Raw genomic sequence first — 17,364 nt, forward strand, 5'->3', positions numbered from 1 at the left:
TCCACTTTTTGCCTTTCTCCAATCCCATACAGTATATTTAACTCTGGTGTGCATGCTCACGCTTCTTGCAGAGGGACAGGATGAGGGCAATAGAACCGATCTTAAAACAGTTGTTTCTGTGATGATCATTCCTATGATTCCAAATGCCAGGCCCTAATATCTGAGCACTCTCTAGATCTCCCAGACAAACAACACAGTCCTTTGAAAGATGTTTCTCTCCCCTGATGTCTTATTTGTTTTGAAGGGATATTGAATCTTTAAATGGCAGAGTTATCTTTTGCTCCTTAAAACAATAGCTTGAAAAAAATATTTTCAGAGGGAAGAGATGTTGCTTCTCTAGATGTTATCATTATGTTGTTACATCTTATAGCCTACTGATAATTATGTACAAAATTTCTTGTCTTTTAAGAATGCACAGAAGCACATACGATAACCATTAGAAAGCATCCCTTCTTTGAACTTTTGTCTCTTTGTTGTTAACTATGCTTGTATGAAGAATATAGCAACTATTTGGAATGTTGTTTAGACTGAGCAATAACTGGCATGTCCATTTGTGGTCCTAATGGCTAGAGCACCTGTCCTGGGCATCTGGTTGAGATAGCAGCATCATGAGTCTACAAAATCTCACGGGACCCTCTAGTGTACAGTGCTGACTGATACCGATTTCTGTTGCTTATCTTGGACCTTCCGCTTCTTCTGCTGCTGTTTGTCTTTGTTTTCTCGTTGTTCTGGAGTTTCTCTGCTGGGTTCCAGACCCTTGTTATCAGGTATTGCATCCTTACTTTCTTCTTTATTAAGTTTTTTTCTTTTCCTTTCCCTTCCTTTTTTTCCTGAAATGAAAGGATACACCTTTAAGAAATGAATTCAATCACATTCTATTTGATTATTTGAAGTTTTAAAAAATGGATTAAATTTCTCTTAGGTTACATACCATACCTTTTGCTATGAAATACCTGCTATTTGAAATGCTCACTTGATTATTTAAGTCTGTGTTATATTTCAAGCAATGTAAACATGAAATACAAACAAAATATAATGAAGCTATAGTTCTGAACTCTAGCAGGTTCTATAATTATAAGTTTGGGGGCCTCCCCGCTGGCGCAGCGGTTGAGTGCTGGGTTGCAAAGCTGCCCGCGGCCTCTGCGGCGCCGGATCGATTCCCAGCTGCTCCCCGGCCACCGGAGGAGGGTCCCACATGGCGCGCAGACCTCTCCTGCCACCCGCTGCTCCCCTCAGCAGTGTACTTCGGTCCTTCTGCCTGCTCTGCTCCCCGCTCTGGCTCTGGTGAATCCTCTCACCCTCCCACACTTCTGACTGTACCCAGTGCTTGTATAAACAAACAAACAAGAATAAATAAATAAATAAATGAATAAAATACATGCCTCTTTAAAAAAAATTATAAGTTTGGTAATAATTTTACATGATAGCTACTACAGATATTTAATGTTTTGATGGATGTTTTGACATAGACATTTATTAAAGTGTATATGTTCTGTGACTCTTACCTAAGGCACCATTTTATATTCAGATTTTCTATGAGCAGTTACATATTTGTAATCTTTGAATATATTAGTATACCATCTATTAGAAGATAACTAATTTGTATTATAATATGCAAATAATGGTCCTTGAGGAATACCAGGATAACTGTAATTTATCACAAATATTTAAAGGTTGAAATTACTTTCCACTGCAATTTTCCTACATTCAAGTGTGACAGTGACTATAACTTCTCAATAATCCTATGCCATGAGCTATAAGAGCAGGGACTTTGTGTCTCTACCAATTAAATAAGTAGATATTCATTGGATATACCTATTCCATGGAGGAATTGAAATGGGTATGAAACATAGGTTTTAATTCAGATTTACCCTATGATGGATTTAAAAAAGTGGATCCAGAACAACTTTATTTTTTATAAGGATTTTTATTTATTTATTTTGTATAGGAGAACTGGGGTGTAGGCCAGAAGTACAGGGGGTGAGAGGATTCACCAGAGACAAAGTGGGAAGCAGAACAGGCAGATCTTCTGAAATACACTGCTGAAGGGATCAGTGGGTGAGACAGGAGAGGTCTGCTGCACCATGTGGGTAGATTGAACTCAGGCCAGCATGCACTGAGACTTAGCCCCTAAGCCACCAACAAGACCCAAACCAGCACAACTTTCAAGCTTTCAATGTAGAAAGTCATACTGCAAGGTAGACAGAAGCTGAGAGGAAGAACTGAATTTCCTTCTGTTGGCACTGGAGAACGGTGAGAGTTTTAGAGGATAAGAAAAATTTGATCGAAGTGCATGTGTTGGGACAATGTTGGATGGATGGTTTTTATTTATTTCTAAATAATGAATTAAACAGATGTTTTGTTACCATCTAAGCACTTTATATATACAATCTATAGCATAAAATAGTTTCTGAGGGCATGGCTCCATTACCATCCATTAATACATATCCCAATTAGAAAATACTAATTTAAATTTATGTCATAGTAAATGAAAACTTGATGTGGAACAAATGCTGATAATACTTATCCTCATGTTGAGTCATGTAAAATTTGAAATTAGTCTCTGCCTACAAAAAGTCAGTTTGGGGCCTCCCCTGGTGGCGCAGCGGTTGAGCGCTGGGTTGTGAGGCTGCCCACAGCCTCTGCAGTGCCAGTTTGATCCCCGGCCACTAGCGAGGGTCCCACCAAAAAAAAAAAAAAAAAAAAAGTCAGTTTGGACAAATGTGTAATAGAGATTTTTTTTTTTTTTTTTTTTTTTGCATGAGAGAACCAAAATATTTTCACATCCTGAAATAGGCTGCAAATATTGAATTTGGTGGTTTGGCTTTCCTTTTCTTGAGATCGGGTTACAGAATCTTAGTGAACAATATTATTAATACTGCATAGATATCCTCAGCCAATACAGTCTCCTTAGATTAGTGATATTATACCACAACTAGCTTTGTCTGAAACTTTATTTACAAAACCTTTCAGTTACTTTATAAAAATTTGCCTTGTAAGCCTTAATATAATGCATCTCTAAAATCTAGATTTTTAAGTGACAATTTTTCAGATTTGCAAGGTTCATTTGGTTTGGTTTGGTTTCTCTATATTCCACATGTTTGTGAAATCATTCACTATTTCTCTCTCTCATGCTCACTCTGACTGTAGAATTGAGGCTACTAGAGGGAAAGAGCAGATTCTGGAGAAGGGGAGAGAGGGCCTATTGGACTATGGTGGAGGATATGGGTGCCTTGGTGGTTGGGTGTGGTGTGACATACATCTGAAGAGGAACAAACTGTATCCCTATCATACACAGTGTTGTAAACCAATGTCACATCAACAACCACAAAAATATAACAACAAAAAAAAGTACAATTACCACAAATGAGAATTTGGAGGAATATAAAGCAAATATTAATCAAATTGTTTTGCATATGTAGGTTGAACTAGCTGTAAACTGATGGAGGCCCCTGACCTTGAACTGTTCCTTAAAAGAATATTGCTGGGTTGGTAAGATTTCTATGGAAGGAATCCAGGGTTGAGTTTTTATTTTATGTTTTTCTCATGCTGGCTTTAATTACTACCCATTTGAATTACTACACACTTGAACTTAGTAACTAAATAGAGAAAACTGAAGCATAAATTTACTTTAGTGAATGTGTACGGTAATTTAAGTTTTATAAAACTACACAAAGTGAAAGAGAAATACTGTTTTACATGGTATATAGTTGGTTTTCAGAAGGGCAGGGCTGCAAATTTAGATTATATAATATTTCCATTTTTAGGAACATTTTGGAGGTGTTCAAGTTCAACTGTAAAAAAATTGTCAGTGAATTCATTCCAAAGTTCCATAAAAACTACTGACCCCAAACAAAATGTTATTTTTATGGAAATCCTCCAGAAGTTCAGTGTTTGACATTGTTCTCTTGATGATGGTCCAACATCTTACAGCTGTGATCGCACATAATGTTTTAGATACAAAAGAAATATACTGTTTCTTGGTCACAGAAAGATTTATATGTTTTGTAGCCACATGTGACAACATATTCAACTTACAGTGCATTTCTGCTTATTAGCAAACTGATATGACTATTTCTAAAGACAGACAGAAACATTTTTGGAAGTAGATTGAAACTCAGTATTATAGTTTTATTATCCAAGGGATAACTATTTAGTCTGGGCAGTGAGTGAAAGGAGAGGCTCTAGTAAAGTAACAGGAAACTAGCACATTGTACATTGCTATTGCCCAACAGAGGGTTATTGCACAATAGAAAAATGGGATTATTATTTTTTATAGGCCATGTGTTAGTGGTTGGAAATCCTAACTACCCTTTTGCATAAATAATATATTTTCCTCTTGTTCAAGAAATAAAATAGAAGTGCAGAAGAATGGCTGTAGCCCATTAAAAATCACGTGCAATTTGGGAAATTTTATACGGTTTTCATTAAAGGGGACTTTTTTATTCTTAGTGACTTTTCATTGATGTGGTAAATAGTTATTTTTATGATTTTTAGGGTATTTTTGCAAATTAAGCATTCCAGTTATCACAATCTTGTGTGTGTATATGTATATGTGTGTGTGTGTGTGTGTGTCTGTCTGTCTTTTCTGTCATTCATTGTTGTGCATGTGTGCCTGTGCACACATGTGCCAGAACTAGGTTGTAGAGCATTCCAATCATTAAAAGAATGCTATTCTTCTTCTTCAGTATTCCAGCTGAGAGGGTGGTGCTTGGAGATAAACTATCAAAGAGAACTTGCTATTAGCACTCAAGTACAATTTGAGCCCTTGCAAGGAAGCACTAGGCTGTAACATTTAAGAACACTATCTTTAGAATCAGAAAAACACAGTGTTCAAATTCTTCTAGGTGGGCCACCATCTAGTTGGGTGAATCTTGGCAAGATGTTGAAATCTCTTGGTGTTAATTGTCTGATATTTAAAATGTGGGTCATCATTACTACATGCTAAACTTTGTAAGGCTTGCATGAGATGCTTGTAAAGCATTAACATAAAGTCTGGCACACAGTGATCACAAGAGAATGAAAGCTAGCATCATTAACTCATTACACAAACATAAATTAAGTCCCTACTCCGTGCCAAAATGTGCGCTAAAACCTGGGGGTACAAGTGAGATACGGAGATAGACATAATAACAGCAGTCATAAGTTAACACTAAAACAGAGACATGCACAGGACCCTCTGGAGCACACATCAAGGAAAGCATTGAACTCTGTCAATGGATATTGAAAAAGACTCCACAGATGGGGTGATGTTTGAGCTGAGGCTTAAAGAATGAGCGAGGGCTTGCCAGGCTGATGAGGGAAAAGGGCATGTCCAGCAGTGAACAATATGTTAATGGCGTGAAGGCATGCAAGGACATGGTGAATCTGGGGAACTGAAAGGAGACTTCCTTGGTTTGATCAGAGTCTATATATAGGATATTACCCCAAGAAGCTGGAATGATATGCAAGACTCAATTGCCATATTGGGAATTTGTCCTGAGCACCAGCAGGACTGAAAACTGCAGAAGGGCACATATCAGAATCTGAGAGCAGGGCAGAATTTGGCTGTTTCTGTGAATAGTTTAGAAAAATTCAATCGAATAGTCTGACATGTGACCTTATTTGCTATTTTGGAAACATATTTGTAAGTAAGAAGAATCCATAAAGGGAGTGTAGGCAGTGACATATTTATTTTTGAACTTTATGTTCTAAAAGAGTAGCTAAAATCTCTACGCTGTGCATATAACAACATATTATTTAAGATTTTGTTGAAAACCAGAGTGATAATTGAATAGGTGACTGACATTTTTGAGATTCCGAAATTATTTCCTATTAAACACAAAAATATATGGTCACTTATATAAGCACTTCCTAGGGCCTTTTGCTGACCAGGTTTCCAAGCATAAATGACATACAGCTGCTGAGACCCCACTCCTAGAGCTTATAATTCAGTTGTACTTATGTTGGGTCCAGGAACCTTCAGTTAATAGTAAGTTCATCCTTAGCATATTCTGATGTACAGCTACATTTAGAATGACAGCTGTAGATCCATTGAAGATCTACTTTCCTTAAACATATACTCCAAACATTTATTCCACATTACTTAGTTTTCCCCCCAATGTATATCAAACTTTTTTTTTTTTTGGACTTACTGTAGCTACTAATTTTTACAACTTTTATTTTTAAGAACTGGGGTACAGGCCAGAGTCATGGGGGGTGAGAAGATTCACCAGAGAGAGCGGGAAGCAGAACAGGCAGATGTGCTGAAATACACTGGTGAGGGAAGCAGAGGGCCAGACAGCAGAGGTCTGCTGTGCCATGTGGGTTGCTTCCCAGCCGGCCAGGGATCGAACTCACACTGCAAAGGCCACAGACAGCTTCACAGCGCTGTTCTCAACCCCCTGTGCCACCAGGGAGGTCCCTACATACTAATTTTTAAAATCAAGTTTTTGATTAGGTATATTTGAAATAGATACCTAGATACAAAATGAAAATCAGTTGCAGGTTGTATTTTTAAAATCTATTCAAATCTAAATATGTACTAAAAAAGAATAAACATGTAAAACCAAAGAGAGAAGGAAATCCTGATTTCTCTTAATTATTATTACATATTTAAGGTAAATATATAAATTGCAGAAAATGATCAGTCACCTTTCAAAATGTAATGGCAATATGAATAAAAGAATTGTCCTCCTTAAAGTCACAAATAGAATTTATTTATTGAAAATGACTCAAAGTTTTTTTTAAGTTCACAATTTTTTGACATTAGAAATAACAGCTTAGGTCTATAAAAACTGCCTCTTGGTGATTTTCTCCAAAGAGGCCACTAAGGGGAGCCATTGAGCTTTAGTAATGCCGCTTCCCAAGACAAAATGAGTTATAATTTTCACAAAAAAGCTAAAAATGTATCTCACACTGTAGCCTGAGGACTAAATACCACTGAGTCTATGACTCAAACCAATTAAATAAATATCCAATTAAGATATAAAATTTATTTCTAGGTCTTTTCTCTTTATTGGGTGTGAAATGAAATTTAGTTGGAAACCCATGCCTTTATACCTTCAAAAAAGCACAAATGGTGTGAATTTGATGATTTTTAATCTAGAATTGGACCTGACTTTTATATATAGGGAATGAAAATTCCAACCTTTTTTCCTTTTAGTTAAGATATCACTGGAGATAAATTGAAAAGGAGAGGAAATTGCCACAGTATAACTTCTTCAGCAATTATGACCTAATGTGTAGATACATATTTTAAGGCCATAAAATTTGTAGGTTATGTAAATATAGGACAACTCTACCCAGTAGTGGAGAACGTGGCTCAAAGTCAGCAAGGCTAAATTTCTTCTCAGGATTATTATTATCAAGTAAAAGTCACTTGAGAAATACATCCAACCTTTTTGTCTTTGTTTTAATGATTAGAAACACTTATTTCCTTGATATTGTTTTAACCTAGGAATTGACAGCCAATTTAGTGAAAATATGAAAACCTGAATAGCTTATTTTGGTAAATAGGCAGATCACTTATCCCAATTGAAATTTAAAGTTATCTGAATTATCTACTCTGTATTCAAATACATGAATTAATTTACCACATCTCTATTTAACTTCGGAGATGCTCCTCATTAATTATGCAAAAGAAAAGAATGACATATTAATATAACTCTGCTAAATGCTGTTAATTTGAAAAATTACTTTGAACTCATTTTTGCAAAGACAATTCTCATCATGAAAATATATTAAGACTGGGGACTTCCCTGGTGGTGCAGGGGTTGAAGACAGCGCTATTAAGCTGTCGCCAACCACTGCAGTACGAGTTTGATCCCCGGCCAGGGAGCAATCCACATGGTGCAGCAGACCTCTCCTGCCTCGCCCACTGCTCCCCTCAGCAGTGTATTTCAGTGGATCTGCCTGTTCTGCTCCCCACTCTCTCTGGTGAATCCTCCCGCACCTCTGGCTTACATCCCAGTTCTTGTATGCACAAATAAATAAATAGATCCTAAAATATATATATTAAAATATATATACAGCTATATATATTTATATATATTTTAACATTTATATATAGCTATATATATTTTATATATATATATATATATATATATATAGAGAGAGAGAGAGAGAGAGAGAGAGAGAGAGAGAGAGAGAGAGAGAGACTGAAATAGCATTTGCCAGCAGTGGTAAAGGGTCAGTTTGAGACATAATCTATTTGTGTCACATTGTTTTGGGAATTCTGAAATAAGCACGTCCTGACTATAAGACACTGAGTGTAAATTAAGGTGGTGAAAGCAGATAAACCCAGATTCCTACATGAGGGCACTCAGGTGCCTTGTTCCCCCTGAGCTGGTGCCTATTCATTTCCTCACCCACTCAATAGCCTCTTAAGTCAACCATACACTGAGGTTTGAATGCAGTCATTATAAGTCATTTTATTTTATAGCAAGTATCATAAATATAAATAATCATAATTTGGGGGCTCTAATTACATAATGAATTTTCTTTTGCCAAATCAAATATTTTTCTTATGAGTTTATTATTGTCAGTAGGTCTTTATGTATATTTTTCTTCTGTTGCTTAATTTCATTACTCATTGAAGACTCAGGACTTGAAATTTTGAAATTTGGCTGTGTATCATGACAGAAGCTTCCCTGGTCCTTTCAACTAAGGTATCTCTATTCCACCTCATTGCTTTTGCTGCCCAGAATCAGTAGTCTGAGTGCCTTGCATTTAAGAGAGGACATCAGGTAGAGTCCAAAAGGACTGCTAAAGTTATTGAATATTACTATTTAGGGTGACTTCCTATAATAAATAATCACAATTCAAATAACTGTTAAGGGCCTCCCTAGTGGTGCAAGAGGTTAAGACGCAACCTATGAAGCTATCTGCAGCCACTGCAGCACGAGTTCAATCCCCTGCTGGCCAGGGAGCAACCCACATGGCACAGCAGACCTCTCCTGACTCACCCACTGCTCCCCTCAGCAGTGTTCTTCGGTCAATCTGCCTCTTCTGTTCCCCACTCTGTCTCTGATGAATCCTCTCACTCTCTGCACCTCTGGTCTGTACCCCAGCTCTTGTATGCATAAATAAATCTTTAAAAAAAAAAAACTGTTAAAAGTACAGAGAGGTGGGCCTCCCCTGGTGGCACAGCAGTTCAGCGCTGGGCTGCGAAGCTGCCCACAGCCTCGGCAGCGCTGGTTCGATCCCAGGCAGCGGGTGGGGGTCCCACATGGCACGCAGACCTCTCCTGCTGCATCCACTGCTTTCCTCTGCAGTGTATTTCTTTGTCAGTCTGCCTGTTCTGTTCCCCACTCTGGCTCTGGTGAATCCTCTCACACTCCCGTGCTTCTGACTGTACCCAGTGCTTGTATAAATAAATAAATGAATTTAAAAAAAAAAAAAGTACAGAGAGGAAAAATTACCCACAGATTTTTTTACTATTTGCAATAATCTATTCATTATAAAAGCAAGTAATTCATTATAAAAGTAAAAAATATCTCATATTTTATTTTATAACATTTAAAAAAACATAGCAAGGACTTGCCATTTATATTAAATTGCTATTTTAAATTTAGTATTCTTTTATATGGGCATATTTCTCTTGAATCGACTACCTTTTCATTTAAACTCCATTGAAAATTAGTAATGTCAGGCTTTTTTTGTTTGTTTGTTTTTTCAATGTAAAAGCTCTTAACTTGACTTTGAAAGTCTATCTACCATACTTGGTTAATTCACAAAAGTCTTGGAAACTAAATCATACCCATTCATTTACATGCTGAAAATTTCTCGATTTAAATCTGTGTTTTTTAAGTCAGTCTTGGGTCTTATACAATTGTGTCAGTGGTGTAAAAATGCATTAATTCTGATCCCTTGCTGTTAGAGGGTGTGTTGGTATTTTGGTGTGCCTATTAAGTCTAGTCAAATTTTATTTATTACTTTGGCCATTAAATTCATGACTAGTTGGTGAATATTACTGCTCTTAAAAAGAAAAAAAATGCCTCTGTGCATATTTTGATTTTTTACATACTGTTTATGAATTTATAATAGGAGGATTTATGTATCTATTTCTTATATTCAGAAATTTAGACAACGGTGTTGGCTGGCTGCAACATTTCAAAGATTTATTTATTTATGCATACAAGAGCTGGGGTACAGGCCAGAGATGCGGGGGGTGAGAGGATTCCCCAGAGACAGTGGGGAACAGAACAGGCAGATTGACTGAAGTACACTGCTGCGGGGAGCAGTGGGTGAGTCAGCAGAGGTCTGCTGTGCCATGTGGGTTGTTCCCTGGCTGGCCGGGGATCGAACTCATGCTGCAGAGGCTGCAAATTGCTTTATAGTGCAGTGCTTAACCCCTTGCACCACCAGGTAGGCCCCTGGCTGCAACATTTCAAAAACAATTAAATCTTATCTTGTACCATTGTTACTATTCTACCCACAATGTTCAGTTAGAATCAGTTTTCTCAAACAATAAATGATTATCTCAAAAAAATAACTGATGTGTTTACTTTTTTTGGTAACATTCATACTCTTCCATGTTTCCCTCCTCATTGCTTATCCCTGCTCAGCCTGGCTACTGTGACAGATCAACCTCTTATACCCGAAGTTTGAGAGTATGTGTGAGTCTATGGAATGTTTATGTCAAATATTTCTTTCACATGATCCTTTAAAAAAATTCCTCTGAACAATTGAAATACTTTTACACCACCAGTGAAATAACCTCTTTGAAAATTCCTATCATACACATATTGCCAAAAATATTTAAATAGTATCACAGATTGATTTTCCAATAAATTTATTTTAAAGTAGAATATACAATTTTCATCCAGACAACTTATTAAGTGATTTCTTTAAGCAGTCTGGGAAAATTATTTACTTAATACTTTCATTATAGTTTTTCATTTTGAAAACTTCTCACATTTTTTTTGTGATAAGTGAGTGTGCCTAATTGTGTATCAATTTAAAATTTAAATGTAACCACCTTATTGGATGTATCACTAATATGCTGCCTACAATGCAGATTGCTTTGAAAATCTGAATCTTAAAAACAATTTATCTCTGGTGAATTTTTATTTTCTTGCAAACCTAGCTCCACTAACACATATTTAACTAACACAATAAAGAACACTTAAATTTGTTGATTTACCCAGTTCAGTTATGGTAGAAAATCAGAAACCTCAGTTGTATCAATATTTGATTTTCAAAGCTAATACTATTTCTTAAATATTTTTCCATCCTTACATATTTCTCTCAGGAAGGAGCACAGTAATAGCAAGTTTACAGTGTATAGTTTAGATTGAAATGAGTATTTGAATTTTCCCCATTTTCCTTTAGTTAGGTGCATAGGCAAACAGTTCAGTCTTTCATGGTTGAAATATATGTTCTGGAATATGTTTATGGTAAATATCCATAAATGCCTCTTTTAAAGAAAAAAAAGGGAATCACTAGGCCAAGACCACTGTCTTCATCTTTGATGAAATATAGTTTTCCAATTAACAGGAAAGTCCTTTATTTCAAAAGGCTGAACAGAATGCTACTTGAAAATTCATTCCAGCTGGTTAAATTGAAGAACTGAAATAATTCCAAAGAAAGAATATTCTCTTGGCATTTATTATTTGATTTTCATTTGGATAAATTTCCATTTGCTCCAAGAACTTGTCTAGAATTCAGTTCTTCTGAGACAAAAAAAGAAGTGTTGATAGCCATGTTTGGCTGTGCTATACTTCCTCCCTTACCCAAATTGTCTGCTTGGTTGTATTGACAGAGGGGATGGCCTCCTACTTGATGACACATTTGCAGTGATTGATTATACAAGAAATGTTGATATTATGCTAGTCTCTTTCATCGTCATATGCACTACTTGATTATGCTGCCTAATCCTCATTTTCCCACAAATCTACTATTTTCTTTGGAGATTTTTACTGTTCTATGGGGGAAAAATATCTCTAATCTGGAATTGCATCATAAGAGGAACACAGCTATCAAGTCTCTCCTTTAGTGTATGCTGGCTCATGATGCTTTAATGAAGATATACAGTTTTATAATTTCATATTTTCAGCTACTTATTGATGACAGTGTACAGCTAATTTTTATTTTCCTTCAATACATTCTTAAATGTTTCCATTTAGTTTCAATATTTCTTTTGGTAAGAGACTCTATCCCAAACTATTAATTTCTTAGCTAGTTTGGAAAACAAAACCTATCTTTGCCTCTACTATATCAAAGTAGGTAATAAATAAATTTTATTCACAATGTAATAAGACCATAAGATGCATATTTCACCTATGGTAGATATGGAAAGCTATTTCAAATTCTTTTTCTCCACTTTATTCCTTAGTGAAAATATATATTCTTATTTAGAATTACCTTCCATCTTTGTTTCCATAACTGGCAAGATAGCTCCTTGTAATTACTTCATCAATATTGGTTACATACACCTGAGTGGAATACAACTGATTTTATTTCTTTAAAACTTTTTTGGTAGTTGAGGCCTTCATTATATCTCAACATTATAATTAAGCAAAATTAGTAAGATTTTACTGTATCTCATTTTATAGCTTTACACTGTGCTTCATCTGTCATTTCAATGATGCGTGTTAGGGTGGAGAAGGAGAGTTGGAGGGTGGACACATGTGCAACAAATGTGTCTGTATGTTTGTGCACGTATGTATGTGTGTGTGTGTTTATTTATAGGTCCCTTCCCACCACAGATGGAAAAGTTCAACTTTTCTAGTGGATTTAAAAATATCAATCCAAAGATAGCCTGTTTTCCAATTTAATTTTCAATGAGTCTGAAATAAAAATATCCTATTACAAGAATCGTTCAGAAACTTTGATCTTGAGACTTTGCTAGGTTATGACTTTTAATATTTTCTTATCAAATACATTATTCCCCATGTTAAATTTATACTTTCATCTTTTTTCACAAATATTCAAAATGTTGTGATGGAAATTAAATTATGATCCTCTAATAAGAATCTGATTAATGCAAAAGAAATAAAAGAATTACTTTAATTCTTTGAATGCTCAGCACTCTATACATGAACTTTCCTTCCCAACACAACATCATCATTAGAAAACAAATTTCTCTTCTCTTTCTAACCAGTTCCCGTTCTTTCAACTGTTTTGGGTTGTGTTCTTAAAAATATCAACTACTGGGCCTCCCTGGTGGTGCAAGGGGTTAAGATACAACCCATGAAGCTATCTGCAGCCACTGCAGCATGAGTTCAATCCCCGGCCAGGGAGCAACCCACATGGTGCAGCAGACCTCTCCTGACTCGCGCACTGCTCCCCTCAGCAGTGTATTTCAGTCAGTCCGCCTGTTCTGTTCCCCACTCTGTCTCTGGTGAATCCTCTCTCCCCACATTTCTGGCCTGTACCCCAGTTCTTATATGCATAAATACATCTTTAAAATATATATATATCAACTACTGAATTTTGATCTATATTTCTAGACTCTTATAATTTGCCATGATGATATGGAACCACAGAAGAACAATGTGATAATAACTGAAAATATGAACTTGTCTTTATAGAAAACTCAACCCAAATTTTGCTTTCCAATATAAATACTTAAGAAGGAAATACAATTCACAAGAAGGGTTATTTGGGGATGGGGTGGGATGATAATCTGAGATTTCAGGCAGTTTGAGTTTCTGATTCATCTGCATAATTTTGTGTACAGAGAACCTTAGAGATGTATGAGGTCACATACTTGGTACACTGGGAAGCATAGCATCATTGTTTCCACCCCCCCTCCCAAAATGTGGTAACTTTGCCTTTCTCTTTGTGAAGAGACTGTAGACAGTAGCTACTCAATAAATATTTACTAAAAAAATTAAATGAAAAGATGGAAAATGGTCTTTTTTCCTTGATCTTATGTCCATCATCCATCTGAGGGATAGGTAAGGAGGGACAGACATACAGATGCCTCTGGTGTTATTCTTACATACAAAGTATTCTGTGATCACCAAATATTTTGAACAGCTTTCTTAGTGGGTTCCACTTATTGGTATGGAGTCCTTAGCCACTTCTATTGCAATCCTAACTTCAAGAGGCTACAGCCCAGTCCAGAGAGCTATATCATGGTCTAAAGGAAATACTTTTGTCAAATAATGTCATACTCCACATTATCTTCAGGAAAACCAAAGATGAATACTAAGTTGCCCCAAGGCTGCCTCAAAAAGAGGGCCCAGAAAGCCTGGCTCACAGCAGAGATGTTACAGAAGGTCTTACTCTGCTGTTTTGAGAGAGAGAATTCAAATTCTAGAGCAATTTCAAGGATTTAGAGGCTGGGAGGCTTAATAGTTTACAGAGAGTGAGAGCATGGGCCAGAGTCTCTCATCCAGTCAAAACTGGGGCAGATTGATTTAAACAAAACACTTCTGAAAATGAGTAAGAGTTGGTCAGGGACAGAAAGAAAAAAAGAAGAGAGAGGGACTTTGAATGATTGTGAAAACTCAAAACATGAAAAAACAACCATTTCTTCCTTAAATTATCTTCAATAGCAGGATAAAAGATGGCTTGTTTGGTGGAGTTGGGATGTAGTCTTCTTTCAAAATAATGAAACTTGACCCTGGCTCATCTTAGCCCAGCCTTGGGGCTTTTGAAGTGGCACTATACAGTTTCGGAGGCTTGATTTCCCTCTGAGTTTAAATGACTGTGGCTTTTGTTGTAATCCATTGAATTCTGTGTTCAGTGGAATTCCACCAAAATGAAGGGCTTTTGGGTAGAATGATGAAAATTCCAATTTAAGGAGGTGTAGCAAGGGCAACAGATGACATGTATAATACAATTAATGGGGAGGGAAAAGTCCTAGGAAAAGACTTAAGCAAATGAGCTGAAAATTAAAGAAATTATGACAATTTCTAAAGAAAAGAACTGTCTTATTCAACCGCTAGAAAAATGAATATTTATTATTTGAGTGTTTAAAAATCAAATAAGATGATTCTGAAAATAAAAAGGCCAAATTAAATGGGGGGGAAAAGACTTCAAAAGGATAAGTAGTTTTCAGTAACCCATGTTTTTGGTTTTTCTAAGCAAAGTGAATCATTCCTATGTGTCTGAAGATCATATTAAAGTATTAGGGGAAATATGTGATCAATGTATAGAAGTCCTTCCTTATTTCCAGGGAGTTTTTAGGAAAATGGGTAGCAGTGAGAAGGTGATGAAAAATACTGTGAAGTAAAAATGTTTAAGGAAGATAGAAGTCAGATTGGAATGTTTATTTCTCTTCTATGCTGGGGTGGGGAGAGAGAGAAGGACAAATCCACTGTACCCCATCACACCTCGGCCACTCTTAATCAAGCTCTTTTGGGGGCCTGTAAACTCTGTTGGAACTTTTTAGCTGCAGAGGCCTTGAGTACAAAAGGTCCTCTGGTCTGACTTCCTTAAGTGTGAATAGGTCTGGGCACGTATCTGTGTAGCTGCTCTAAACAACAAAAACTATAACCCATGACTTGAAAAAATCAACAAGTATTTCAGAGATCAACCTTATAATATGACAGCTGGTTCTCACTGCCATTTACAACACATGGTAAGCAGTTGTAATCTTTACATGTTAATGTTTAATGTCTTTGATTTATAATTGAATTAATATTTACATATTTTAATATGCTAGTTGTTAAATATTTTGAAGATCACTCCTTGCTTATCATCAGATGGTTTCTAAGAAAATATAAAACGGTTGTGTGAATTGTCACTTTTTAAAATAGAAAAGTCTAAATTTGACTAGGGTAAAACCTCAAGAGGCTTAATTCTTCTAAGACTTTTTTGAACTTCATTAAGCTATTCAAGTCAAACTGCTTTAGTAAAATTTTCCAAATTTTACCTTTTATCTCTCTCTCAAATGTGTTATTTCCTCATAATTTCCAAGCCAAGCCTCTATCAATTCTAGAATGTAGTTTTGCAAAAAAAAAAAAAAAAAAAAAAAAAAAAAGGCGGGGGGGAACATGGTTTTTTTTTTTTTTTTTCCCTTTCCCCCACCTTGCCCTCCATTTAATCTTTTTAAAGCACAGGACTGGCTTGTTGTTCCAATTGGTCTCTTGATGTTGAAGCTCTCTGGCGCCTGTAATCCCAGAGTGGAGTCAGACTCTGATTTCAGCCTCTTTTAGAAAGCATTATTCTTTCCTTTAGCCTTTGCTTCAGCCATACTACTTTTCTTACAATTATGTGATCCCATCTAGTTCTTTCTTGCATTTGGACCTTTAAGCCTGCTCGTCAGTAGAAAGCATCCTTAACTGGAAAATTCTACTTGGCTTATAGAACCAATAACAATTTGCTTCTTCTGTTTACAGAAACCATATCTATTTATCCATTTTGCCATTATTTGTTTTCAACCACCTCTCCCATGAAATTATGAATCCATTCAAATCCAATCCAAATTATGAATTCATTCTCAAATGAATCCCATGCATATTTGTAGACTTTCCTTGTAATTTTCACTTCTAGCAACTAGCATGGCTCCTGACATGTAGTAGTTATCCAATGTAGAAAGTCAAATGAAAGGATGAATAAGCAGAATGCTCAATGCCAGAATCATACAACACAAGATAAGTGATAGCACCACCAACCTTAAACAACTATGCAGTTTAATGTCAATTCTATTCACAAAAAAACTAATTTTCTAGGACATCAAGTAATTTTATTAGACTTACTATTTCTTTTTCACATTTGTACTGCTTTGTCAGTTTCTTTACACTGTTCTTAGTAAAGGAATTTTTGGTTTTGGCGATGATGTGATGCAGTAAATAAAATCGTTCTATATGAGGCATGGCATCATTACATCACCCCAGCTGGGAGCAGTAAAGATACAAGTCCTACTCACGGTACCATCACATCCAGCTTCCAATTTCTAGGCTTTAGTCTGTCCTCTGATTAATATGCACAACACATGCATGCATGAGGTGGGGATGATAGACTTAGTCATATTTTTCAAGTCTGTTTATGAGAAGCACTAACTTTCTAAACCAGTGAAGACAGTTAAAGGGGAAACAGAGAGAATAATGAAGGAACTGGATAGACCTAGCTAAATATGTCAACAAATTCTCATAGGAAAAAAAAAATCCCTATGAGTGTCCACTTCACAAAAATGAGCAGTGCCAATCAGTGTTTGTCCTTGGCTTGGTGACCACTTACTTGGGGTCCATTAAGAGACTACCATGTAAATTGTGGGTGTCCTTCAAATTTCCAAGAAGCATGACCTATTTTTCTAGAACAGCCCTGTGGTAGGCAGAACAACAGCTTCCCAAAGATGACCAGGTCTTACTCCTGGAACCTGTGATTGTGTTACTGCACATGGCAAAAGGCAATTAAGATCGCCAATGGAGTAAAGGTTGCTAATCAGCTGACCTTAAAAAGGAGCGATTATTTGAGATTAGGAGAGTT

General features: G+C 36.2%; 1 protein-coding gene across 1 annotated transcript in view; it reads right to left on the bottom strand.

Annotated features, from left to right (window-relative positions):
• Positions 1–617: 617 nt before the first annotated feature.
• RSPO3 (R-spondin 3) overlaps positions 618–17,364 on the bottom strand; it is a 77,420-nt gene continuing 60,673 nt past the window's right edge. Inside the window, exon 5 of the mRNA XM_084228194.1 lies at positions 618–830. Coding sequence (XP_084084320.1) covers positions 637–830 — 194 coding nt within the window. The 3' untranslated portion in view covers positions 618–636. The remainder of the gene's footprint in view (positions 831–17,364) is intronic.

Source organism: Talpa europaea (genome assembly GCF_964194135.1).
Source record: "Talpa europaea genome assembly, chromosome: 2".
Classification (NCBI taxonomy): Eukaryota; Metazoa; Chordata; class Mammalia; order Eulipotyphla; family Talpidae; genus Talpa; species Talpa europaea.